Below are 27,905 nucleotides of genomic sequence, written 5' to 3' on the forward strand. Positions count from 1 at the left end.
TCACAACCATCCCAGGTTCTGACCAGTGAGACTGGATGTCACGACTTCTCTGTGGACACAGTCCATACACACCCGCCTCTCTCCCGGACCTCGGCACCTTTCAGGGGCTGCTGGAGGCGTCTGGCCGCCTCTCCAGACAGGGCCACACTGGATCAGAGCCCTCCGGGACCCCTTCTCTGCAGGACCAATGTCGTAGCAGTGGGAGGCGGTGGGGATGGCCGAGCTGCCTGTGGGCAGTGGGCTTGACTCCGAGCAGAGGTTTGGAGTAGCAGAGGGGATGGCTGTGGAGGAAGGGACCTCCAGGCAGGAGGCTTGGCACACAACAAGCCCTGGGGCAGCAGGCGCTCCACATTCGAAGGGGGACAAGCCCCTGGGGCCACGGCTGTCATCACCAGCCGTGAGCGATCCCCCGTACCTGCGCTAGCCAAGGACATCCTCCGGTACTTCTCCTTGTTTGGGGTGCCCTCGTTGGCGCCTGCAGTTGCTATGGCAAAGGCGGAGGCTGCTGACAGGGCGCTGCGGTTACTGTCCAGCTCGCGACAGGAGGTCATGACAACGCCATTATTATAGGAGAAGAGCGGGAACTCTGTGGAGAGCACAGAACCGCTCGTCAGTTCTTCCTGGTCCAGCCCTCGGCTCAGGAAACCAGAGGTCCTGAGGCTAGAAGGGGCCCAAGACGGGCTGGCTGTGCTCACTGCACCCACGGCTTGTCAGGCGGTGGCCGCGGGGTCTGTTCCCCTGCTGGGGTCCCCGGGAAGGGACACGCTCATGCCATGTCATGTCACCCCAGGGCTGCCTCAGAGTAGGGAAAGCCCCTGTCCCCCTCTGCTTCTCCTGCTGAGATGAGAAGCTCCCACCAACCCCCCGCCCCTTCCAGAGGGCTGCAGCTCCAAACCCTTTACCTCTTAGGCACAGCTGGGCACAGCCCTGCTTGAGGACAGCATCGTGAGTTTTCTTTCCCTTTCAGTCTATTTGGAATGAACACATAACCTGTCCAGTGTCTGACATGGATAACTCATACTGACAGTCTCCCTGGCATGGTGGGGTGGAAAGAGCATGGCACTCCGAGTCCTCACCCCCCTGTACCAGCTGTGTGGCCTTGGGTAAATTACCTAACCTCTCTGAGTCAAAATAATTCTCTGGATAATAGGGATATGAACACCTGCTTCAAAAGGTGGATGTAAAGATGAAAGGAGTTAACACAGATGAAAGTACTTAGGATTGTGTGAAAAGCTTGTATCTTATGGAAAAACCCAAATGAATTTTTTGGCCGACCCAATATATATGCCATGGAATATCAATGCAATTAATAATAATCATTATTTTTTTTTAGCAGTAATCGTAGCAGAATCTCACTCCAGAAACCTTAAGCTTCAGCTTATAAATCTCTGGAGAGCAATCCATCCTTAGGAGAAAGTAACAGCACTTATGCAGTGAGGCGCAAATGACTGACTTTAAAACTCAAAGCTGATTTCTGGAATTTGGCTGCCTGTGAGATCTGCTTCCGTGTACCTGAGAGGCTGTGGTAGGCCTGCAGTGTGTCTGGGCAGTTTCTCTCTGCAGGTGGGTGACCCTGTGACTTACTGGGTCTCCTCAGAGGGCCTGGGGAGTTGGGGAGTTCGGGGTTCAGGCTGCACCTTGTATGTGGGACCAGGGGCTTCCATAAGCTTATGCCTCACCTTTGGGTACCCCTGTATGTGGGGAAGTGCTTTATGGGAACCAGAGACCCAGTGGCTCCCCGAGAACCCTCCAGGGTCATGAGTCTGAGACTTGGGTGGGCATCACCACAACCTCTCGGAGACTTTTCCCTTAGATGAAAAAACAGGAATGCCCTGGCCCTGCTGCAAGGTGTCGGATATTATTAAAGAGCCTGGCCCAGAGCCTGACATGTAGCAGCAGCTCAGGAAACACCTTCTGAACCTGGATCTTTCCATGAATGAAGCCAAATGCTGGGCCTTCCTGCCCATCTGCGTTGGGTGGGTTAGGTAGTCTTGTCTGAGGTCAGGGGAGTGATTCTGCTGAGTTGAAGAGCAGGATTTTCCAGCCGGTGTTGCAGCCCCCGGGGTTGTGAAGTGCAGCTGAGTTCCTGCACTTAGGAGTCACTCATAAACCAGAAGGTGTGACCCCCACTGGCTTTCCCTCAGCCTGACCCGCCACCTTCTCCCCGCCTGGATGGCACATGTCCTCTGGAATTGACCTGTGGTTTCGGGTTGGTGGATTGTACCTGAGGAATTTTTGCTTTTGACCGATTTTGGTGTTGTTGGCGATTTGGTTGGTGATGTCTCAGTGTCACCTTCGTCACTCTGATTTTGATCGTTATCTGACTCTTCCCTCATGGAGACTTCTGAGCCTGGGAGAAAAGAAGGAAACAATTTGATGTTTCTCAAATCATCAGTGACTTTTAAATGTGGGTCTAGAATTTAATGAAGCAAACGGAGTAGGTTTGGGATATACCTGTTGAGGACAGTTTAACAGCTTCATTTGCCACAGGGCCCCATCAGACCTTTTACTCACTGATGGGCTTGTCAATCTCCAAGGTGGCTTTTGCTCTGCCAGGGCTCCTTAATGGTCACACCTGGGGATCTTGTTAGAATACAGATTCTGGTTCAGAGGTCTGGGGTGGGGCCCAAGAGAGGTGATGCCCACGAGGCTGGTCCACGGACCATACTTTGAGTAGCAAGGTACTACCCCACTCCCCACTTTTTTGGTGTGTGTGTGAAGCATCTTAGTTAGGGTGACCGTCTAGGATATAAAATCCTGCTTTATACCTCTTGTCCCATGCACCCGGTCACTATCAAAAGTGTCCTGGTTTGGGCAGTCCCCCTAAATCTTGGGAGACTCATGGTTTACACACTTCAGGGAAAGTGGATGAATTATATCAAAAGTCCAGCTCTGGCATGGTGAGATCTTGGTCAAAAACTCTTCACCTCTCTGGTCCTCAGTTTCCCCAACTAGAAAGTAAGTAGAGTTACACCTGACCTTTGTGAGAAACCAAAGAAAGCTATAGGTCTTCTCTTTAGAAAAGAATGTCCATATGTGTGCGTGCACAAACACACACACACACACACACACACACAAACTCTGGTGCACAGCTAGACAGGTTCAGGGTCGCCTGGATCACTGGTCAAGAAGCCCAGTATGAGGGGCTTCCCTGGTGGCACAGTGGTTAAAAATCCACCTGCCAATGCAAGAGACATGGGTTTGATCCCCAGTCCAGGAAGATCCTACATGCCACGGAGCAACTAAGCCTGTGTACCACAACTACTGAACCTGCGCTCTAGAGCCCGCGAGCCACAACTACTGAGCCTGTGCCTTAGAGCCCGCGAGCCACAACTACTGAGCCCGTGTGCCACAACTACTGAGCCTGCACCCTAGAGCTTGCGAGCCACAACTACTGAAGCCTGCACGCCTAGAGCCTGTGCTCCGCAACAAGAGATGCCATGACAATGAGAAGCCCATGCACTGCAACGAAGAGTAGCCCCCGCTCGCCGCAACTGGAGAAAGCCCAAGCGCAGCAACAAAGACCCAACGCAGCCAAAAAATAAATAAATAATTTTTTTTTTAAATTAAAAAAAAAAAAAACGAAGCCCGGTGTATGATGACTTCTCAGGACTGTCTCGCATCACATTTTATCCCGCGCCAGGCCTGGACCCACTGCAGGTTGTGGCAGATGGAGTTCTGTGCCCCTTGACATTGCCCTGCCAGGGATTCCATCCTTCGCTCCTGCGGGACGGCATCTGGGGCTCTCTGGTTGGCTGTTACATTGGTTACTGACTTTCGGCTGCGCATGTCCCCTATTTACTGTATGCGCCACAGTAAATGTCACTTGGTACCAGAAGCTCCTGGGGGCTTTACCCCTCCCCGGCTTTGCCCTCTGCTGGTGGCCCTGCTGACTTCCCTCTTCTCAACTCAGAGGACAGAACTTCCAACCATCTTAAAATTTTTTTCAAAGGCCTCCTCCTCGAAGGCTGGGGCTTCCATCCAGCCCAGGGTTGTGTGTTCGTGTGTGTACACGCACGTGTGTAGGTATGTATGCACATGTGTGCTAACCAAGACAAGGCTGGTGTCACCCAGGATGTGGGCTGACCCAACCTAAGACACAGCCAGACAATCCTCCCAACAAATGCCATTCTAGAATGGTCGGGCTTCTGAGAGCAGGGAGGGCCCAGCCTGCCCGGCATCACCTCCGGCCACTGCCCCACACCCAGTGTTCCGGGTGTGCTGGGTTTCACGGTGTTGCCTAAACACACAATGCTTTTCCTTGCTTCTCAGTCTTGCCCACTCCATTCCCTTTGTCTAGAATGTTCTCCCTTCCTCCTGGTGACAAATCTAGATCTAATAGGTCCTCCAGGAAGCCTTCTCAGACTCTCCCGATGGCATCCCCACTCCATGCTTGGGGTCCCTCAAGCATCCCTCTAACACCACATGCATCAGGCGCCCATGTTTCCGTGTCTGGTCCTGCTCCTCAGCCACACTGTGAATCCTGGGCTGCAGGAGCCCCATCTGATGCCCTCTTCTCTCCTAGGCCCTGACTGGGGCCTGGCCCAGAACACGTCCACTGCAGAGATGGCCAGATACAAGGATGCAAGAGGAAGCTGTCATCAGGGCAGCGGGAGGGACACTCATCCCACTTCCTGGGCATCTCTGCCTGCCTGTCCCCCGCCCAGTCTCTGCACTGCCACCACCATCTGGCCAGGACCCCCCAGCCTCCCGGTGGGGCTGGGCCGGCCTCATTGGGCCCGTGAGCAAGGGGGCAGCTTGGCCCTCGCATCCACTCACTCTGCTTGCTGGGAGCTGAGGATTCTTCGAGCTTCTCAGCGTTCATATCGCCCTCATCTGGAATCTTGCTGGCGAAGCTGCTGGCCACGTAGAGCTTGCTGGTGTCCAGCGTGGCCTTGCTGAAGGGCGACATGGCCGAGTACATGCTGGTGTAGCCGTTGGAGTTGCAGCTGAGGGCGGCCAGGTCCAGGGCCTTGCCGCCCGTGATGATGGGGATGTTTAGGGAGAGCTTCCGCCGGCGGCTCGGGGATGACGTCTTGGTGATGGACAGGGGTGGGGGTGAGGAGAACTTGCGGGTGGCGCGTGGCGACTTGGGGGGGTCGCCGTACAGGAGCTTGTTGTTCTGGCCACTGGCGAACAAGAGCTCCAATGACCTGTGGGGAGGGCCAGGGAGGGGATGAAAACAAATGGTCAGTGTACGCCTGGCTGCCGGCCCAGGTCTGGGGGTTCCCCGTCTCCTGGGAGGCTCAGTGGTGCAGCAACGGCTCCCTCATCCTCATGCTCCCTGACCGCCGGGCTGGTCCTCTGAGTGGGCAGGTTTGAGAGAAGGCCACACCAAAGGGGCCGGGTAGTTAAATGGTCTGTGCCCAGGTGTCTATAGGCCCAAGTGTCCTGTTCCGGGAGGGGGACAGGGACTTTGGTGGCGCGGTAGGTCTGCCTGATGCTCCCTGTTTTTTTTTCTTTTTTTTTGCGGTACGCGGGCCTCTCACTGCCGTGGCCTCTCCCATTGCGGAGCACAGGCTCCGGATGCGCAGGCTCAGCGGCCATGGCTCACGGGCCCAGCTGCTCCGCGGCATGTGGGATCTTCCCAGACCGGGTCACGAACCCGTGTCCCCTGCATCGGCAGGCGGACTCTCAACCACTGAGCCACCAGGGAAGCCCAATCTTTGTACCCCTGTGGTGACAGTGGCTGACCTGTGATGCTGTGGGTCTTCCTGACCTGCAGGCTTCTGAGAAACCTCTCTCTGTCCCCTGCACGGGCTCGGTGTCACCAACACCTCTGATGTCCTCCTCACTCAGTTCCAGAGAGTTTATGGATGAAGCTGAGACTCAGAGATGGGAAATGACTCATTTGATGCCTCCTGACTCTAAACCCAGTGCCCTTTCCACGCAACCTGGGTGCTTGATTAGCCTCAGGTGTAAACGTGGCGGGGAGGAGGCTCCCCGAAGCCCTGGCCATGCTCCTACCATCTGCAGGCAGGGCCCATAGCTCAGGGCCAGGTTGGGAACAGGTGATACATACGTGATAACACAAACAGCAGCTCACGTGCCCGGAATGTATTCAGCATGGGACAGACCTCATCTCTTAATCCTCACGGTTGCCCCTGGGGGAAGGTGCTCGTATTCCCATTTCACAGACAGGAAACAGGCTCAGAGAGGTGAAGGAATTTGGTCAAGGCGGTAGGGCTGAGGGCAGGGATCTGAACCTGCCTCTTCCCACTACAGGCTCTGCCTGCGGGGGTGACCTGCTGGATCCCTCAGGAATGACCTCAATTGCTTTTCAGGCGTGACTCCATCCTGGATGAGGCAGTTTTTCCTGCTCTCTCAGAGCCCTGGGAAGCCGACTGCTGAGGTTTAGCAGGTGAACTGCAGCACTGGGGGGGGATGGGGACAGGGAGGGGCTGGGGGAGGGGACGCAGGTGTACTCTGGGCAGCTGGCCTGTGCTGGCAGCAGAGTCGTGGGGCGGGGCGGGGGGATGGTTAGAGTCTGCAGGCCTCCCTGCCCCCACCTTGTATCCTGGGCTCCCATTTGGGACCAGCCCGGCCCCCAGGCGGCTGTGGGAGCTGGTGTGGCTCAGGAGCTCTCTGCTCCAGGCAGCGCTAGAGCTGAGGCCCCAGCCCCACTCTCACCCGGGGTGGGGGGTGGGGGGTGGTGGGGGAGGACCCAGCGTGTCCAAGGCGGAGGTTCCGGCAGAAAAGGAAAGCACCAGTGGGCCTTCCTCCTTTCCTGGCAGGCCCCTCCTGGAGCCCTGAGGTTGATCAGGGTCCCTGAACTTGACCTACTGCTGGGTAGCCTCAGGCAGGTCCTTCATTCCTCTGTGCCTCACGTTCCCCTCTGCTGGGTGAGGATTGATAGCTACCTTCCTCAGCCATCTCAAACTGGGCTGCGGGTAGGGTCTTGCTGGGTTTGACCTGCCCCCCTGGTTCCTTGTCGGTACCACCCTTGGCTGGGTAATCATCTGGCGAGATGGGGGTAAAGGTCTTTGTTCACTAAGCTGGGTCCCCAGCAGTTGGACTGGTAAATGTTGAAGTTCTGAGGCTGGCTCTTTGGGCTGGCCCCGGGTCTCGGCCAGTCTAGCGCCTGACCCTGCCATGTGGGATGTGCCTGCCCTTAGAATTCTAACCTGGCAGGGACCCTGGGTTCACAGTGACCCCACCAGGCCCCTCAAAGCTTGGCTGGGCTGGGGGTGGGCAGCTGAAGGCTGGTTAAAGCAGGGATGTGAGGAGGACGGGTGGGAAAGGAATGTAAGGGGGGCACCTCCGCCCTGCCTGTCACCCAGACTCAGACAGGGGTGGCCATGTGGGCTCAACAAGACCAGGGCCCTGGGTTCAAGTCCCCGCGTTGCCACAGACTTCCAGGAGCCCTGGGGCTAGCCTCTTGACCTTTCTGGTCCCAGTTGGCCCCCCACAGGGCTGAGCTGTGACAACGCAGATGGAAAAGATGGCCTTGAAGCCAAGGCTAAGGTGGCCAGCCCTCCATAGGTGGAAAACCACCCCAAGTGTGCAAACAGGGACACTCTCTCTCTCTTCTTCAGAGCAGGACATGGTCAAAGCAGAGAGGGGATGATTCTCCCTCTGCCTCTTTCTCTCCCTCCCTTCTTCCCTTGACTCCGCCCCTCCTCTTTGTTTTCCTTTCTTAAATGGGGAAGGTGGGGAAACCCTGTCCTGTGGAGGAGGCAACCCCCGCCGCAAACTCTACCCTACCCCAGAAGCCCGGGGTGGGAGATGGAGAAAGCTGGGGCTGAGCAGGAGCGTCAGGCAGGTCAGCCCTCCCCCACCTCTTTGCAAAGGGCAGGCTTGGTTCCTGGGGCGGGGGCGCCCCTCATCCCCCAGCTCAGGTTCCAGCCCGCTGCCAAGTTCGGTCTCCCTCCTGGGCCCAGAAGCTCTGCGGGTCGGCCTGGGAGGAGGAGGCCTGCCCACCTGGCGGGGATGGCGCTGATGGGCTTCCTGTAGATGGTGATGAGCTTGTCCAGGACCACGACGGCGGTGGTGAAGACGCGGTAGGAGTGCAGGAAGGTGTTGAGGAAGTCGATGCTCAGGAAGCGCAGGTCCGTCAGCCTCTCCAACAGCCGCTCCACGCTGGCATACCGGATCTGCAGCACTTTGCAGGAGTTCATGGTTTTGCTGAAGCGAATGTCCACGTCATCACAATATAAGGAGGCATCGGACCTGAGGAGGGAGGAGGGACCGAGAAAGCACTTGGGTCTGAAGGTGTCTGAGTCCGTGGCTGTCTCCCCGACTGGGCTGCGAGCTCCCCGAGGACTGGACCACAGCACACCCATCACTATCTCCCCAGCGCACCAACAGCCAAGGATGGAGGGACTGATGAAGGACAGGGTGGCTTGTGACTTGAGCAAGGAAAGCTTTGGAAGACTGACGTTGAGGAAAAATGGGCTGCAACTTCTTTTTCCCAGTAATACCTGAAGACCTGACATTATAAAACTCTTAGAAATGCTGGATGAAATATAACAAACTTAAAAATAATGTGCTGTCACGTTCACAAGCTATGAAGAAAATCCGTTCACACAAAAGCATGGACACATATATTCAGAGCAGCGTTATTCATAATTGCCCAAAAGTGGAAACAACCCAAATATCTATGAACTGATGAAAGGATAAACAGAATGTGATCTATCCATACAATGGAATACTATTCAGCCATAAAAAGGAATGAAATACTGATATATGCTACAACATGGATGACTCCTGAAAACATGCTAGGTGAAAGAACCTAGTCACAAAAGTCCACACATTGTAGGATTTCATTTATATGAAATATCCACAAGAGCCAAATCTACAGACACAGAAAGTAGAGTGGTGGTTGCCAGGGGGTAGAAATAGGGGGGAATTGGAAGTGACTGCTAATATGCATGTGGTTTCTTTTTGGGGTGATGGAAATATTCTGGAATTAGACAGTGGTGATGGTTGCACAACACAGTGAATATGCTAAAATCCACTGAATTGTACACTTTCAAATGGTGAGTTTTATGTTATATGAATTATATCTCAATTAAAAAAAAAACAACTAGGGGCAAAAAATATACGGGAAATTTCCAGGGGCCAAAAATGAAGCGAAATTTGGAAACGAGTTGATGCTTTAGCTGCCTTTAGGGCATCTGTTGCTCTTGGAAACCAAGTGCCTTGGTTTCAACAGAGAAGTAGACCAGGCTTGGGCCTGCGGGTGGAGGGAGTTGGAGTGAGACCCCCATGTAAAGCTGGGACCCTTGAAGGGTTATAGACTCAGTGAAAGGTGGCCTAGAAATATCCACCCACCAGGAAAGAAAGATTGCAAGTTTTCTGTTTTAGCCCAGGCTGTGAGGGGGCAGCATGGGGAGCGTATCAAGCTCCCTTGAGAATGTGTTATTTGCCCTTCCAGTGGTTTTGGAAGACAAATACCTACTATCTTTGTGGTCTGAGAAGCCCAAAGAGTATTAGTGTAGTCACAGGATGTAATGCTCCTGGGGCAACTGGTGGAAACAAATGCAAGACCTTTCTGGAAGGGCATCTGTCAACCAGGCTCTACAAGACATTCAAAGATAAACCCCCCACTGAAACTGAGCTCACAATCCAAAATTAAAAACTGCATGAGCAAGTGTCAGCAGATATGACGAATAGCTTAATTCAATCCCCAAGGGTCTAATTTTTTTTCTAAGTCTAAAAGTCCTACACATTTTTGTTACTAGCTGCTCCTGCTGCCAGCAATCTGCTGACATCTCTCCTCCCTTAGTTATGAAGAGCTACAAAGGGTGAAGCTGCGACGGTCATTCATTATAAACCTCCGGCCCCTGTGCCAAGGCGGGGCAGAATTCTTAGCAGCTTATTCAACCTTCTCAGTCTTTGTAGGGGGAGGTCATCTCCTCCTTGACCTCACCTCGGCTGCTTCTTAAAGTATTAGGGTCAATTAACATAGCCCACATTACATCAGCTGGACTAAAAGGGAAACCCTCAGGGCTGAGCAGTCATCCTGGATTAGATCTATCAAAGTCCTTCATCCCTGGCCAAAGTGATTTTTGCATAGGGTGAGGGTATAATCCAAGCCAGAGCAGTCCAAGTCCTTTTCTGGGACCTTCCAAATTGGATCTGGTGGCAGCAAGTCCCATTCCTCTCAGGCTGCCAACATGTGAGGACAGGCGTCTGGTGGTCAACCAGACCATAGTGGGCTGAGGACCTGAGCTGGGTCTAAACATCCACAGGTCTCTCTTCTTTCAGTTTGAAAAGAGACAATCCTGAAGAAACAGGAATGATTCCTTCTAAGGTAGCTTTGCTGCAAGACACAGGACATTTTAGAAAACACCTGTTTTATTTTTCACCAAGATTCAGGAGAATATATATTGCATTGACTGAACCATAAGAACCAACCAGGAAGAGGAAATCATCTGAGATCGGAAAGATTTCTTGGAAACGAAAGACAAGAGTGTTCAGAGGACATGAATGCAAGTAACAGCAGATGAGAGACTCAGAAAATCAAATGAGTGACACAAGAAGCGAACTTGAGAAATTTTCCCAGAATGCAGAGAAGGTGGAGAGGTTCAAGTGAGGAGAGAAAATGTAATCAGCATGGAATAGACAGACAGGGATCCAGCCAGTTGACTACAAACCTCTAAAGGAAGAAGAAAAGTTGCAGAGAAGCAAAACTGAAAGACAGTGGACAAGAGAAAGTACCTGCAGATGGGAAGGACTCAGTGGCACCATCCCTGGAGAACTGCCCTCGGCCCTTGGGTGAAAGGACTCCCTTAACTCAAGCCAGGTCCCCACCATGGGACTGCACCTTCTAGAAGGACAGTGCAACTCCTCACACACCATGGATCCTGAAGCGTCCAGCCTAGACCTGACATCCTCAGTGGTGATTATTGAACCCTTCTGGCAAGGGTTTGCTTCTAGCACCTTCTTTTTGGGCTCCTTCTGCCACTGGAGGGGGGTAGAGAAAGTGAGAAAAGCCCTCCCTTTTTTTTTTCCCAAGGGTTAATGGAATTTTTTAAAAGATTTATTTTTATTTTATTTATTTATTTATTTGTTTTTGGTTTTTTGTTGTTTTTTTCAGTACCATGTGGCATGCGGGATCTTAGTTTCCTGACCAGGGATCGAACCCGAGCCCCCTGCATTGGGAGTGGGGAGTCTTAACCACTAGACCACCAGGGAAGTCCCAAGCCCTCCCTTTTCTATCAACCTCCCTTGCCCCCTTCTTCTCTTTCGCAAACCTCACAATCATTGTTGGTGATGGTGCCTCTGGCAACTCCAATGTTACGTAAACCTATGCTGGACTTTAGTTGCCCTATCTGTAAAATGGGAAGGCACACTAAAGCAGTGATAAAAACAGCTTTCATCCTGGATACCAGTTCTGCCAGACTGGGAGTAACTACCTGGGGCTGTGTTGACCATTACAGGCTCAGCCTTAAAGACTGCCGTGACCCATTAGTAATGTCTGCCATGGATTCTGGATTCTGATCCAAATGGCTGGCTCATGTGTTAAGATATTTGCCAGCCCTGCTAGAAGGGGTTTTCGGTCCCTCACAACACAAGCATCTTTTGACTGTAAATTCAGCCCTGACTCTCTCTTTGCTCTCCCAATACTTTTCTTTTTTTTTTGAGATTTTTTTTTTTGACGTGGACCATTTTTAAAGTCTTTATTAAAGTTGTTACAATATTGCTTCTGTTTTACGTTTTGGTTTTTTGGCTGTGAGGCATGTGGGATCTTAGTTCCCTGACCAGGGATTGAACCCATATCCACTGCACTACACGGCGAAGTCTTATCCACTGGACCTCCAGGGAACCCCCCTAATGCTTCTTGACGAAACTCCAAGTGGCATTGCCATCTCCCAGGCATCGAGAGGCCTGGGCTTGATGGGAAAGGGCTTCCCTTTTCCTCCTTCTGCAGGGGGTGTGTCCCGCCTTGGGTCTACCTGTCCTCGAGGTCACATGTTGGGGCAGAGCCTCAGGACCAGGGCAGATGGAATGAGACCTCTTGGATCTTTGGGCTGCTGGTGGTTGATGATCTTCATTCTCTGGGACCTTCCTCTCAAGCCCTGCCACTAGCATCTACCCACCAGAGGGCCGGGATGCAGTGTGTTGGGAGCCACGGACCCTCCAGCTATACCACTGACGCCTTTTTCCGGCCAGGCTCTCTGTTGCCACTCTATCCCTGGCCACCAGGGGGCGCCTGTCACCGCCTTGGGTGCAACGCTAACACCTACAGAAAAAAACCCAACTCCTCACCTGTCACGTTACTATTATCTGACTCCTGCCCACCTCTTCAGCCCGCTGTATTGTTTAAGAAAATACAGTTGTGCTATAAAAAATAAGAGAAACAAAAAAGGAGGACAGACGAAGGGGCAAACAGCTTGTGAGCCATGGCAGGCATATATATACACTAAGTAAAGCATTCATGTGCCAAATGTAAACAGGAGGGGTGGAAGGACCAAGCATGCACTAAGTATTCACAAGGCACCAAATATTCAAGCTACACTTAATATTCATGAGGCATAGCATACACTCAATATTCATGTCTTAAGTCAGCCACCCACTGGCGACATCCATTCTGACTCTCTACCCTCTGTCCCAGAACTATAGATAAACCTGTAGCTGTTCTTCAGTCTAACTGGTGAGCTGCCACTGTGGCCAGACATACTTGCCCCGACTTCTCAGACAGAGCAAGCGTGTGCCCTTGGATCCACTGATAAAGCTTCAACTCTGGTCCTTGTAGCTGCTCCATCAGCAAGGAAGGTAGATGGGGCAGGGAGAGAGGCTGGACAATGACCATGGTGTAACTAGCTCATGCAACTACGTGTAACAGGCACTAACCTACTGTGCCTTCTCTTTCCCCTGGTTTCTCACTAAGTGTTTAACATTGATTCACTAGACTGTGTGGTTAAGCATCTTAATTGGGTCTGCGAGCCTTTCTGTTCCAAGACCTCTGGGATGGTTTATCTGGTAGTGAACTTGGAGGCCACAATTGCATCAAGGTTATTTCCCATAGGACATACCACTCTCCCAACCCTGCAGCCCCATGGAACGTTTTATCATTCCCCAAACACACCATGTGCTTCCCTGCCTCTGCGTCTTTGCACATGCTGTTCCCCCTTCCCAGGATGCCCTTCCCCCTCCACCATTTAGCAAACCCTAACTTATCCTTTGAGGTCAGTTCTGATGTCCTCTTCTTGGGAAAGTCTTCCCTCGCTGTGCCAGGTGAACGAGTCACTCATTCTCTGAACCCTCATTCGTAGCATCATACAAATTATATTTTGTAGCACCCGCTAGTGTTTTACGATTTCTATGTGTCTTTCTCTCACTAAATGGTGAACTCCCTGAGGACGGAGGCCACGTCTGCTCATCTCTGCTCCCTGGCGCCCTCGCAGGGGGGCGTTGCCCATGGGCTACTCCTGCCAACGAGGCCACGTTTAAGTCTGGGAGCCGACAAGTCCTTGGAGTTGTCACTTTGATGTGGATATTCCATTCCCTTTATCACCATCATAGTTTAAAATGCTGTTATTTTTTCTTTCACAGGTGAGTTTATTTTGGTTTCATCTGCTCACTTTTACTGCCTCAATAAGCACTCTTTGCAGAAGATAAATAGGTACCCACTATACATTTAACCATCATTCTACATGTGTTTTTTAAAAATTCATCGTTGAAACAAATCCAGGAGGTAGGCAGGTGGGTGTTATCATCTCCCACTAACAGGTGAGAGACCCAAGCTCAGACATGTTAAGTGACTTGTCCATAGTCATACACAGAGCAGAAGCTGTGGGCCAGGGCTCGTGCCTTCAAGTCCAGACCTTCCTTCTGGGCTCCAGCACCTTTGGCTGTTAAACAATGTAGCCATGGGGTGGGGTGGGGCTCCTCCTCATAAACTCAGCCAGATGCTTGAAAGCTCTGGCATACACGACACTGCCTGGGTTAGCTCCTAGCTGCTGGCGTGCTCGCTTCATCAGGCTGGCTGTCGAAACGGGGTGGGTGGGACCTTTCACACCCTCACTACATAATGGCCTGCAGTTCCCCCGAGTGCGCACTTCAAGTAGCAAAGAGGCAGTGGGTCCCCAAGGTTTGCTTTGGGCAGGACAACACGCCTGGGGTTGGTTAGCTGGGTCCTGGCGTATGCCAGGTGGGCAGAGCAGCTGGGAATTCAGCGGTTCAGATGGAGGCCAGGGAGCCAGCGGGCCACCTGGGGGGCACCGTGAGGGGGTCAGGCGAGCAGATGCTGGAGGAGAAGCAGGGCTGGTGCAGGCCACGAGGCTGCACTGCCCAGCGGCGCTCAGAGAGCTAAGCTCAGCAGGACGCCAGCCCCCTAGCCCTTCCTCCCTGGCATTGCCCAAACAAAAGAAAAATAGTTATTAAAAAAAATAGAGTGCATGAAATGTCATTCCTGATGTTTTATTTTAAACAGCCTAATACGAAAATCCACATTTTCAAGACAAACAACTACAAAAACTAAGCCAAAGCCATCAACCAAATAGAAGTTAACTGGAATCAAACACCTAACACACCCCAAAGACGAAACCCAGCATCTTCTGAGCCCCTTGTGGTCACTGTGTGGCCCTCGGTCTCTGGAGCTCAGCCCGGACAAGAGGGAGCTCAGGGCACTTACTTGATCATCTGTGGCACAGTGACCTTGGAATTCTCCTCAAATGCGTTCATCATAAGCCCATTGCACCGGATGTTATCCACACACTGCAATCAGAGAGAGGACCCCCGGGTCAGAGCCTCCGTCTGCGTTCCGAGACCCAGGCCCAGCAGGGGCTCTGCCGAGTGAGGCTTCGCAGGTCCCGGCCTGACACAGGGTCAAAGGGCATTGTCCAGGCAAGGGAGGGTCAATGCACAGCATCCCTTGGGTTCTGATGGGAAGTCAAGTCCCCAGCTCGGTGACCTTTTGGGGATTTACTTGACTTCCCTGGGCCTTAGTTTCCCTACCTACAAAATGGGGATAATGATTCCTACTTCCTCGGAGTGTTTGCAAAAATGGAAGTGGCCGACCCTGGCCACTCTGTGGCTGACCTCTGAGGTCCAGCACCAAGGACAAGATCAGATCCACAGTGACCTGGGGCCTCTGTCCTGGGAGGCCGGCTCAGCGGGTGCCGTCCTGCCCCCATGTCCTCTGCTCATCACAGGGTGCTCTCCAGGCGAGCAGCCCTGAGCCTTTGATGGCTCCCTGAGGACTTTCCAGTTTTTTGGTTTTCTCCGGGGCACGCTGGTTGTTTGAAGCTGGGAGGGCAAGACTGAGAAAGAGCAGATGTCTGCTACTAGTCAGCCTCACCCTGCCACACTGCGGGGCTGTGAGATGGGCAGGCAGGGAAGCCCAGGTGTGAGGCCTAAAAATGACGGGCAGGGAGTGAGTGGGGGGGACTGCCCTGAAATACAGTAAAGGATCTGCCCCCCAGTTCTCCATAAACACAGCTCCCAGGCCCCCTCCCCCGAAAGGGGGACATCTCCAGCCTCGCTGTCCCCTTCCTCCCACCATCAGCTGCTCTGCTAATACTCTCCTCCACTGTGCAGAGAGCAGGCGGTCCGGAGAGGTTCCTGTGCTCCTGGGACGGGGCTGGGCTGACCCATGGCAGGCCCTTGCTTGGCCCAAGGAGAGGCCTGTCCTGGGCCAGCAGCCCGGTGCTGCCGACAGGCTCTTTCCAGACTCAGACCTCTGCCCTGGTCCTGCAAGTGACCGCAGCCCTCTGGGTCTGCTCTCTGGTCCCTGGGAGGTCTGTGCTTCCTGTGACTCTCCCAGTGGGGTGACAACCCTAACGCTGGTGCAGGCAAACCTTCCCTCCTGCAGAGCGGACTCCGGGCTTTGTGGGCCCTTTGCTTTCTCTCCTGGCTCTGCTACATCCAGCACCCTTGGGTCATGGTGCTCAGACTTTTCTGTGGTACCAATGGCCTGGGGCGTGTGCCAAAACGTAGGTTCCCAGGCCTCGTGCCAGAGACTTGGATGTAATAAATCTGCAGGGGACCAGAGGGGAGCCCAGGAATCTGGAGTTTTAAAAACTGCCCTAGGGATGATCCAGATGCAAGGGGTTCCTAGACCACACTCTACGGGTGGCCCAGGGGACTCTGCGAGCTGGACAGCTAGCTGGGCTCAGCCTTGGCTGGTAGAGATACTCACGCCTTTTCCATTAGAACCCTGTAGCTGCCTCCCGCCCCCCACCAGCTTAGGCATGAAAGGACCACTTGCTTTCAAGGACAAGTGATGCCGCTCACCTGGCTGATGTCACTGGTCCACGCCGCCTTCTCCTGTCTGGATGAGGCCACAAGGATGACTGTGAAGGGTGGGGAATCCTTTGGCTCCACCCCGATCTTAAAATCCAAGTGGTCTATGTCTTGGCTGGATCCTTTGGCTTCCAGGTACAAAACACGGAGTTAGCCGAATGAGTGTGGGCCTTTCTGAGTTGGAAAACGACTGCACGATACCTGCCTCACCCCACTGGTGAAGGCATGGCATCAGTAGGGCACCAGGCCACTTGCTAGTTTCAGAACATCTTTTTTTTTTTCTTAAGGTGAGGAATCCCCACTTCAAAGATGGAGAAACTAAGACCTAGAGTGCACAGTAGCTTACAACAGCACAGGGACAGCTCCAATTCCGTGTCGGAAGACCCTTTCAGAATCACCAGTCGGCTCTACCCTCATTAGGCCAATGGGGAGCTGAGGTCTCCGGGGAGGACTTTCATAAGACCCCCAGCCGGGCAGCGGCTAAGAAAGGTCTAGAACTGGCCTCACAGCTGGGCCCTCCAGCTACGCCAAGGTGATACAGGGGCCAGGAGGAGAACTTTAGATCTTGAGCTTTTATGGACCCAGCTGGACGTTTAGCTCAGTTGAGAGCTCCCCAAAGCCAAAGTAAATTCTAGGTATTTTTATTACTGCTCTTAACCCGAAGGGTTCCTTGAACTCTTTATTTGGAAAGACTAAGATCACGGTTCAGAGATTCCTTGCAACACGGCCACATTCATCAGGGGTCCCCTGAATGGGGCGGAACGTTGTGGAAGGTCTGCTACAGCTCTGGTCTCTGCTTGCTGGCTGTGTGACCTTGGGGTGATACCCTTCCCGCTCTGGGCTTCAGACGTCCTCCTGTACAAGCAGAGTGGGGCGTGACGGCTCTGAGGTCCCTGACCATTCCAGTGCTGACACTCGAGAATGTGAGGGCACTGGAGAGCCCGCTCCATGTTGTGACTCGAGGATGGGATGACGCTGGCTCCCCATAAGTGCGGTGTCTGTGTGTTGAGTGGGGGATGCATGGGGCCACGCCTCTCCCTTTCCTGGGCCTGGAGGGAAAAGGGCTTTGGGGACTGACAGTTCCATTGGAGTCGGGACTAGCTGTGGCCAAGACTGAAGAAGATCATGCTGGTAAGAGCTCCGGGTAAATTGCTGCACATGTATTTTTGCCTTGGTGGTGGTGGGGGCGCTTGGCTCCGCCCTCGTTGGGGGGCGTCACGAACGGTGCAGAGCCCAGATCCCGCTGCGGCTGACCAGGGCATGTGTGTGTGTGTGTGTGTGTGTGTGTGTGTGTGTGTGTGTGTGTGTGTGTGTGTGGACTACGCCCCCAGCCCCCAGCAAACCCTGAGCCCAAGCCCAAGCCAGGCCAGGACTGGGATCTGGGGTCCTTCAGACACAGCCCTGCTTCGAGGAGCCCCAACCTGGGGAAGGGTAAAGATGGAGAGTCCAGCTGGTGCACCCCCAGGGGAGGGCCTCCAGAGCCTTGCTGGGGGGCCAGTGAAGGAGGGAGACGAGGACCAACTTTGGTCCAATCAAGAGACAGTAGTGACCCCACCCCTTCACCTAAAATAATAAGCCCATCCCCCAATTCTGATTCCCCGGGGAGAGAGATCTCATGGACACTCCTACACGGCGGCTTTCCAAGGACCTGGGCACCGCCTTCCCCCAGCTCCCCGCCCAGCCCCTTCTGGTTTGCTGGGGCCCCACTCACATGCTCCCTTCTCCCCTAGTCTTGCCTCCCGTCCTGGTCACTCCACTGCGGGGGACCGTTCCCCTGCACTCCCTCTGGTGGTGGCACGTGTGTCCCTGCACACCCCACCTGTTTCCACTGTAGGACAGAGATAGGCCCGGCGCCTCCCGGCCTCTTCCTCGTGGCCCAGTGAGCCACTGTGCATGTAGCACATGGATGCGTGAAGAAGGGGTGCTCACTGAGAAGTGTGACCCCCAAACCCAATGGCACCGAGTCCAGGGACCCAAGGAGCTCGGAAAGAACCAGGAAGGGGGAGGAGGCTGTCACCTGCAGGGCCAGAAAGCTCCTTCCCTAAAGACCCAGGACCAGCCTCTCCGGGTCCAGCATCCTCCCTGTCTCCCAAGAAAAAAAACCCAATGCCCGGGCCCAACCTTTCAGAGTGAGTGTGCGTGCATCTGTGTGAGCACACACAGGCTTGCACGTGACTTGCACACCTACCTTCTTCCTCCGTGCTTTCTGGCTCCTCCAATAAAGTGCAGTCAATGAGGGATATGACTCCATTCTGAAAAAGAGCAGGGGCCACCTTGAATCAAAGCGAGAGATGTGCTAGTTTCGGAGTTCCAGAATATCACGGTGAGGAACGGCTCGAAAAGTGAGCACCCACATATGTGTGTGGACATTACATGCCAAGTGGGTATTTTGGTTTTCAAGTTGAAGAACTTTATCTCCATATAGGAAGCCCAGTGAAGTGGCTCAAATGGGATTGCTCAAAGGAGGGCCAAGTTCGGGTTGGGGGTGGAGGGGCTAGAACCTGGCTTGCACGGCCTTTTCTTGCCCTACAGCGGCTCTGAGGCATCATCTGGTAGCCCTAAGTCTGAAGTTTGAACTCCCTCATTCTAGGCTAAACCCTGCATGTTATCAATAGGGAAACAGGACCATTTTACAGACCTGTCTCAGTTATTGTTATTCCGATTTTACAGATGAAGAAATGAAATCAGGGAGTTAAGCGTCTTGCCCAAGGTCACCTGGTAGGTAAGTGGCAGAGTCTGGAAAGAGCCTCATGGGCCTGTTCCCAGCTCAAGGTCAGTGGCTGGCTTTTAATTATTAGGAATATCTGGAAGGACGCCTCTTATCCTTGAGTGTCTGAGCATCTTTTAGGTGTGAGATCCCTTGATCCTGTAGTGAGAAATGAAAGTAACCACCACTGTGCTGGTTGTAAAGCACGTCCACGAATTCTTTGATACCCCGTCCTTCAAAAGGTGAAGGCTGTTTCCCTTCCTCTTGAGTGTTAACTGGACTTAGTGACTTGCTTCTCATTAAGAGAATAAAGCAGGAGTGATGGTGTCCAGCTTTGGGGGCTGCAGCCTCCTGCTTGCTCTCTTGTTGTTTCTTGGACCACTTGTTCTGGGGGAAGCCAGCTGCCATGTCATGAGGAGAGGGCTACAGATGAGGGACGAGGCCTCCTGCCAACAGCCATGTGTGGGAGCCACGCTGGAAAAGGATCCCGGCCCCAGTCGAGCCTCAGATGACTGCAGCCCCAGTTGCCACCTTGACTGCAACCTCATAAGAAACCCTGAGCCACGTATGTCCACCCAGCTAAGTTGTCCTGACTTCCTAACGTGCAGAAACTGTTTGAGACAACAAATGTTTGTTTTAAGCCAGGGGACTTCCCTGGTGGTCCAGTGGTTAAGACTCCACACTTCCACTGCAGGGGATGTGGGTTCAATCCCTGATCCGGGAACTAAGATCCCACATGCCGTATGTGGTGCAGCCAAAAAAAAAAAAAAAAAAAAAAAAAAAGGCACTCCATTTGGGGGACAGCAACAGATAAATAACATAATTACTGACAATAACAGAAACCTGGCCAGGTGGCTAATATATACGTGAAAATGTCTGCAGGGCAGGCTGCCACCTGGAAGGCAGAGGGAGACCTGGAGAAAGTATCAACAGTGGGCCCCTGAATCCTGCATTCTGCTTCTTGTTTGGCTCTTTGGTGGCCCTGGGGGAGCCCCCCAGGCCTTGCTGTGCTTTAACCTGATCATTGATGTCACTGGGCTAGATAATCTCCAAAGCCCATCTAGCTCTAACCTTCTCTTACTTTAAGTCCCAAAAAATTCTATTGGTAGTTTTAGATCTTGGGGAGTTGTAGCAGGTCCCTTTTAGGAGGACTGAAGGCATTCGATTTCCAATGGCAGTCTTTAACAAGAAGTGGTTTGAAGTTTAGCTCTGGTTTCAGAACACAGACTCTGTAGCCAGACTGCCTGGGTTCAAATCCCCGCTCTGCCACTTGCTGGCTGTTTCTAGAAGCCTCAGTTCCCTTATTTATGCAATAGGGAAAGTAACAGTTATCTGCCTCAGTGGGTTGTTCTATGAATTAAATATACATGATGTATTTGGGCTAGTGCCTGGCTCATAGGAATCATTATGCAAAGGCTTGCTATTATTATTACAAGTTCATACTACATAATTAAGAGTGACAAAGACTATTACCTGTTGAGCACTTACTATGTACCAGGCATGGGGCCATGTGTTTTGTACCCACTTCCTCACTTGAGCCTCACAGCACTCCCATGAAGTAGGTATTTTCACTCCCATTAAAAAAAAATAAATTTATTTATTTATCTTATTTATTTTATTTTTGGCTATGTTGGGTCTTCGTTGCTGTGCGTGGGCTTTCTCTAGTTGCGGCGAGCGGGGGCTACTCTTCGTTGCGGTGCGTGGGCTTCTCATTGCGGTGGCTTCTCGTGTTGTGGAGCACGGGCTCTAGACACGTGGGCTTCAGTAGTTATGGCATGCAGGCTCAGGACTTGTGGCTCGTGGGCTCTAGAGCACAGGCTCAGTTGTTGTGGCACACGGGCTTAGTTGCTCCGTGGCATGTGGGACCTTCCCGGACCAGGGCTCGAACCCGTGTCCCCTGCATTGGCAGTCGGATTCTTAAGCACTGCGCCACCAGGGAAGCCGTTCACTCCCATTTTGCAGGTAAGTAAACTGAGGCTTGGTGAGGTCACCCACTGGTAAGTGGCAGGGCTAGAATTTGAGTAGCTCTCAGATTCCATGTTCTTTACCAATATGCTGAGACTTTTAAAACTCAAACAAACAAATAAACAACCCCCCAAACCAAAATAAGATAAAACTAACAAACATAAAAGCACATGCTTTCAGACTAAAAAGCCATCTTGAAGTCTCCAGTTCAACCTGCCCTTACTGACCCCCACCTGTTGGGGGAACCGTCCCCCCAGCCTGGACAGAGATCTTCCCAGGAGTAACTCCAGAGCTAGTAAATAATGAAGGCTTTCCTTGATACATAATTTGGTTGAAACTGGAGTCTTCAGTGTTTGTAAATTAATTTCCCCTTGTGCAGCCGACCAACTAATGCGTTGACATGTTAACATAAGCAGTATATTCCCTGAAGCCACTGCTTGATCAATTAGCTCTGCAGGAGATTACGGGCCAGGCATCCAGGGTCTGGAAGAATGGTTTCCCTGCTGCTCTGGCTTAATTAAGGGCACCTTCTGGCCCTTTCCAGGCCACAGCGTGTTCAGATTTAAAATCTCCAGAAGCGAGCTTCCACGGGGATGGATGCAGTGCCGGGGAGACTGTTGCTTACAGAGGCAGGGGCTTCATACTTCCCAGAGCAGATTTACGGGCACCTGCCTGAATCTGTGCACGCCTCTGCTGAGGACAGTCATCCCTGTTTTGCAGATGAGGAAGTGAGGTGTGGACAGGCACGGGATGTTTCCAGGGTCACACATATGTAGGAGACAGAGGTGGGACCAGATCGTGAGCTCACAGCAGTGGGATAAGCCGTGTGCTGTGCTGGGGAACAGGAGATTCTGCCGGCGGGTGCAGAGTCTTGTGCTGGCAGAGTGAGTGCCTGAGGGTGTCAAGAGGGGGCGCTATCTGAGCTTTTTTTTTTTTTTTTTTTTTTTTTTTTTTCGCTGTACGCGGGCCTCTCACTGTTGTGGCCTCTCCCGTTGAGGAGCACAGGCTCTGGACACGCAGGCTCAGCGGCCATGGCTCACGGGCCCAGCCGTTCCGCAGCATGTGGGATCTTCCCGGACCGGGGCACGAACCCGTGTCCCCTGCATCGGCAGGTGGACTCTCAACCACTGCGCCACCAGGGAAGCCCTCTGAGCTCTTTTTGGTTGGAAATGAGACAAAGGCTCTGGCTGCTGCTCTGCCCTCAGCCAGGTGCCACCATCCTCCCCGGCCCCTCAGATACACGTACACGGGCCTTTGAAGGTCTTGTCTGGACCCCCTGGCTCCTCCGCCCCAGCCCCCAACTCTGGGGGCTCCTTGAGGGGTCTTCACGCTCACTTTCCCATTTCCCACGATTTCTCCAGTAGAAAATCCATCTGTGGTCTTCTCATTCCAAGCTGCCAGTCAGACCGGGGCGCGTGCATGCACACTCACGTGTCTCTGACACCCTGGTCCACCCTGGGCCCCGCGGTCAGGGTCAGTCGGGACCCCTAGGGTCAGGGCAGTGTCTGACCTCCAGCCCCAGCAGCTTCGCTCCTGCCGTCCCTACCTTGGTCAGGTGAAGCTTCCCACCAGAGCCTCTGGTACAGATGATCAGATGCTTAGAAAACAGGAAGCACTGTCGCTCGCCCTCTTTCTTTAGGGACAGAGACCCCAGGCGCCCCCTGGTGATCTTGCCCTTTTCAGACATGGGCACCTGGATGAGAGAGCCTGCGGATGGAGGAGAGAGAGCCTGAGTGCATCTACCGGAATGACCCTCCGCCTCTGACCTGGCTTTGAGGCTGCAGGTGGGGTTGCGATGCCAGCAGCCAGGGCAGTGGGACAAGGCAATCCTAGTTCTTGGTAGCAAACACGCACCTTGGACCCTCCCTCCAGCCCCTCCTCAGGGCCGGGTGGTGGGGTCTGGGGGGTGGAGAATGATGAGAGGAGCTCCATGCAGGACCTTTGACCTCCCAGCCAGGGCCAGGGCCTTGGAAGGCAAAGGAACCCCAAAGGACATGGCCCATGAGGTGAGAATGCAGGGCTGGGCTGGGGTCTGGGGGTAGCAGGATGTTGAACAAGCGGGGAGTCGGCTCTGGCCCAGAGGGATTAACAAGATCCACTGGGCACCTGCTGCCACATGCAGCCACCGCAGACATGACCGATTGGTCACAGCACGCCCTGCTGCAGAGCCCAGTGCCGCCTCTTCGGGAAGCCCTCCCTGACTCTCCCCAGCCCTGCTCTGGGCCACCATCTGCCTCCTGCCCACGTTCATCACTGCACGGAACCCTTTCCTGCATCCTGACTCCCTCTCCCCTGCACAGTCAGTTCTGGAGGGCAGGGCAGAGTCTATTCTCTGGGCATCCCTGGAGACCTGAGTTGGCCTGGCATGAATAGGGCAGATGTCCTTGGTGGTGGCAGCATGACTGAATAAATGAGAAAGGGCTTGCTGGGTTCCCCTGTCTGATCTCCAGGTCCAGCCCCACCCCTCAGGAGGGGAAGAACTGCTTTGGCTCAGGGTGATGGAGCAGATTCCTGGTCTTTGGGGACACTGCTGACCCCAAGAGAGGTCATTCTTCCAGCCACCTCCAGCTTGGGCACAGCACAGCTCAGGGGGAGCTGAGAGTCAGGCTAGGCTGGCTCTGGGCTCAGCAGATCCCAGGGTGGGCCTGTGGGAAGGACACAGGGACCACACACAGGGGCTCAGAACAAACTCCACATTGCGGATACTCAGGCCAAGGGCAGCAGGGGCCAGAGGCAGCTGCACAGGCCAGCAGGAGGTGCTGGGAAACTCTTCATCTAGTCAGAGAACCCCAACTAGATGGAAGGAAGGCGGGAGGTCCATCCTGAGGTGGAGTCATCTCTAGGGCACGTGAGCAGAAGCTGAGTTTCCCATAGGACATGGAATCTGAACCTTAAAGGCATCGCAGCTCTGACATCCCCGACTTGGAAGTCAGTCCCTTGGGCCACAGAGAGCCTCTCCTGCCCCTCTCAATAGGGCTGTGACCCTCAAAACTGTCCCCAAGGTCAGCTGAGGCCCAAGGGTGAAGGGAACCCTACCCAGGACCACTGGGACCATGGCTTGCCCCAAGAGGCGAAGGATGCTGAGCAAAGGACAGAGGGACTGACCCACGCCAACTCCATCTCGGACCCTGAAAATGATTGTGATTCATGGGGCCAGTTGGAATCTGTCCTCATCCTCCACCCCCTACTCTCTCCCCAAAAGGACATGTCAATGTTTACTATGATGTACAATAGACAAACCAAGACCATCTGGGAAGAATTATGTTTACATCTGGAGAGAAGGAAACTGTGAAAACCAATAATACCAGCATCGATATCTATAGATACCGACATCTACATGTAGCTGTCGCATTCCCCCGGCAGGCCCGGAATACTCTGCAATCACGCTTGCAGGTTTTGGCACGCAGCAGCCCAACCAACTGGTGGTGTCCTGAGTGCCGCCTGCCTCTTGTTGCCGGGGCCAACCTGGCGGGGGGTGGGAGAGGCAGGGTGCACAGGCCATACCTTGTCTCACAAAGGTCTGGCTGGTGTCCAGGAGGATTTCACAGCCTTCAATGATCATGCGCTCAATGGCCAGGTTTTTCCGGATGTTCTCTGTTTCACTGACTTCATCGTGCATTATCCTGTGGGGACAGGAAAAGACAATCAGAGACAGGCTGCCCCCACCTCCCAGGGTGGAGGGAATGCTGGGTCTCTGGCTAGACCTCGGAAGAAAGCCTGGATCCTCAGGTGGAACCTGTTGTCATGAAAGGGGGGAGAGCGTGCATCTCTTGAGTGCCCGCTGTGTGTGTGCACTTTACAGGCGTGCTCTCATTTTATCCTCTGACAGCCCAAGGAGGCTGAGAAGCAGGTCTGTCTGATTTTAAAAAGTCTGAACCGGGGACTTCCCTGGTGGCGCAGTGGTTAAAACTCCACGCTCCCAATGCAGGGGGTCCCGGGTTCGATCCCTGGTCAGGAAACTAGATCCCACATGCGTGCTGCAACTAAGGCCCAACCAAATAAATAAATAAATAAAATAAAAACTTTTTAAAAATTGGCACGTGATTACCAATAATGATTGTGAAGCTGAAATAAACTTAAAAAAAAAAAGTCTGGGGCTTCCCTGGTGGTGCAGTGGTTGAGAGTCCGCCTGCCGATGCAGGGGACGCGGGTTCATGCCCCGGTCCGGGAAGATCCTACATGCCGCGGAGCGGCTGGGCCCGTGAGCCATGGCCGCTGAGCCTGCGCGTCCGGAGCCTGTTGCTCCGCCACGGGAGAGGCCCCAACATTGAGAGGCCCGCGTACCAAAAAAAAAAAAAAAAAAAAAAAAGTCTGAACCACATGGAAGAGAGACAGCAGAACTGGAGGAAGATGGGAGTCGAGGGGACATCCTTCGTTCATAACCCTGTCCCTCATCCCACTATTGGCCTTATTTCCATCCAGAGTACAAACCAAGCTCATTCCTGCCTCAGGGCAATTTGTACTTGCCGTTTCTTCCCCCTGCACACTCTTTATAGGGTTGTTTCCTTAATGTTTGGGTTCTGGAATGGCTTATTTTTGGAGCACCTGGCAATCCAGCTGGCTCAGGGGAAGACTGACTTCAGTTTACTTCTATAGGCTCTGACGCGACTGGGAAGTAAGCAGGACACGGCTTGCCCCTTCATCTGAGAATACAGACAACTTTTTGTCCTTGTTCTGACTGCTGCAACACCCCTCCTCTCCAGGAGGTGGCACTGTTTAACTGTTTTTGTTTTTGTTTTTGTTTTTAAAGAGCGTTGGTGGGAAAAGGTAGGTGTGAACTGCCAACTTTGCTAAGACCCAGGATAGGTCTACAGGAGTCTTAGGAAAGTAGTGAATCATTATTATTTTTTTTTTTGGAGGGGGTCTGGAGAAAGTACCCCACCTACGCTAAGGAAAGCACAAAGCCTCCTATTTGTCTGCTGATGCATGAAATTCCACAATTCAGACCACTAAGAGAGCTGATTAATGTGTGTGTGGCTTACAAAGTTCTCTCACAGTCATTATCCAGTTTAAACCCCCCAACAATGAGAGACACTGGTGGAGCTGGAGCTGTGATTAGTGGAATCAACACAGTGTTGAACAAATTACTCAACCCTTCTAATCCTTACTTTCCCCATCTGTAGACTGCTGGGGTGAGGATGGAAAATAATGCATTTCATGGGCTGACCTCATGCCTAGCACATGACAGGTGCTGGAATAAAGGGTGGTGATCATTGCCATTATCAGGGCTGCAAAAATGGTATTGTAAAAAAAAAATAGGTGATATACTGTAACTCGTAATTTCTTCTGCGTATCAGACTGGGGCATCGAGATGGGGTCTCTGCCTTAGGAGCCTCGGTTCTCCACCCACATGCCCCTCCTCCCACCCGGGCCCCAGCGATGCTCTTCTCAGAAGCCCAGGCCTTAGCCTTTTTCTGGAAAAGACATGGGACAGGGAGGCACCTTTCAGGGCATCTGCAGTTCCATGGATAGGGATTCATTTTTGGAAGTAGTCCAAGGCAATCAGGACCCTTTCTCTTGATGAGGGTGGGGACTTTGCTGAGGCTAGATTTGCTAAAAAATAAGGGGGTGATTCCAAGGTAGCAAAACTAGTTTTGCTGTTAGACATGGATAAACTTCAGCTGCTCAGGGTCAGTGGCCCCAGGCTGGGATTTGTGCTGGAGGGGCCGCCACTGCACACGCATCTTGGGGTGCTGGGCGGGGCTCCAGGAAGGTAGCCTGGGGTTCTGGGGCCTGAGGCTCCTGGGGGAACCGGAAGTGAGGACCTGGGTTATCAGTGAGCCCAGGAGTTAGGGGTTCTGGAGACAAAGTGGGACAAAGGCCAGAGGTAGGAGACATCCAGTCCCGAGGGGAGAGGGGTGCAGGGTTCTGAGCACTGCCAGGGAGGGCTTGGTTGCTGGCTTCCTGTCAGGGCTGGAGCTTTCCTCAGGCCCCAGGGGAGGGCGCCAGGAGGAAGAAAGGGCTGTTGTCACGTGATGGGAAAACGCTTTTCTGTGCCGCTCAGGCTGGGTTCAGGGCTAGGTGCAGGTGATGGGGGACAAAAGAACAGCAGGCTGCACACCCAGGACCCGGGGTGCGGGGGAGGGGATTGGGGTGCTGCCTGCACACCTGCCTGCACTGGGACAGGGCATCCCGCGGTGTCGAGGAACTCACAGCCTCAAGGGGGTCCCAAGTCTTCTGTTTGGGGAAGAGTACGCAGGATCTGGCTCCCTGGGGCATGAGGGAATCGGGGTCCACGCCCCATGATGGTTTTGTTTGTCTGCAATCACGCCCTGATTACATCTCCTCCCTAATCCTCCGCTCTGGGGCCTGTGCCCTGCCCTGGTCCAGCCTGGTCCTCCCTCTGTCCAGCCGGGAGCCATGGCCTCACCGGCTGCCACTCGTTGGACTTGGGCAGCCTTTTAGGGCTCTGAGTGGTCGGCAGGGCCCCGGGTAGGGCTGAGGGCTGAACCCCACACCCTGCAGACCCATCCTCCTTTGCAGCTCCTGGCCGCCTACCTCTGACCACAAGGCCCCCCTCCCCACCTCTTGGCCTGCACCGGTGGAGGCCCCAGGCTCAGCCCCTGGTTCATACCTCATTCCTGCCTAAACTCACTCCCTTGGTGATCTCACCAGCCCTGTGACTCTAAATACCATCTCCGAGCTGACGATCTGGTATATCTTGGCTCCCTGAACTCCAGACTCAAACACCGACTCCCTTTTTGTTATTTCCACCGCTGTTGACCTTCTCAGGTCCAACACACCCCCAAGTAAAACTCCAACGTGGCGAGGAAGACTCCCCCCTCCAAACCTGCCCCTCTGGCGCCTTCTCCATCTTGCACAACAGCAATGCATCCTTCTGGCTGCTCGGCAGAAAACTCTGGAATCACCCTCGACTCTCATTTTCTCTCTCTCTCCTCACCTCTCATCCATCAGAAACTCTTGGAGGTTCCACCTTCAGAGAACTCCAGAGTCCTCACCTCCACAGCCACCCCCTGGTGTGGCCGTGTCCCCTGTTGCCTGGGCTGTGGCAATGCCTCCCTCCAGTCCTTCGGCTCCTGCC

At 53.5% G+C, this 27,905-nt stretch overlaps 1 protein-coding gene across 4 annotated transcripts in view; it reads right to left on the reverse strand.

The window, feature by feature from the left end:
* RASGRF1 (Ras protein specific guanine nucleotide releasing factor 1) overlaps positions 1-27,905 on the reverse strand; it is a gene marked incomplete at both ends in the record, with an annotated part of 104,168 nt that overhangs the window by 27,347 nt on the left and 48,916 nt on the right. The window contains 9 exons of one of the 4 annotated variants that reach the window (XM_079701087.1): positions 416-586; positions 2,225-2,350; positions 4,780-5,153; positions 7,921-8,169; positions 14,582-14,664; positions 16,183-16,319; positions 18,380-18,443; positions 22,410-22,570; positions 24,368-24,486. In XM_079701087.1, coding sequence (XP_079557213.1) covers positions 416-586; positions 2,225-2,350; positions 4,780-5,153; positions 7,921-8,169; positions 14,582-14,664; positions 16,183-16,319; positions 18,380-18,443; positions 22,410-22,570; positions 24,368-24,486 — 1,484 coding nt within the window. Of the gene's footprint in view, positions 1-415; positions 695-2,224; positions 2,414-4,779; positions 5,220-7,920; positions 8,170-14,581; positions 14,665-16,182; positions 16,320-18,379; positions 18,444-22,409; positions 22,571-24,367; positions 24,487-27,905 lie in introns of all 4 variants that reach the window. The other 3 variants (XM_079701088.1, XM_079701090.1, XM_079701089.1) reach the window with 3 other exon arrangements.

Source organism: Hyperoodon ampullatus (genome assembly GCF_949752795.1).
Source record: "Hyperoodon ampullatus genome assembly, chromosome: 3".
Taxonomy (NCBI): Eukaryota; Metazoa; Chordata; class Mammalia; order Artiodactyla; family Ziphiidae; genus Hyperoodon; species Hyperoodon ampullatus.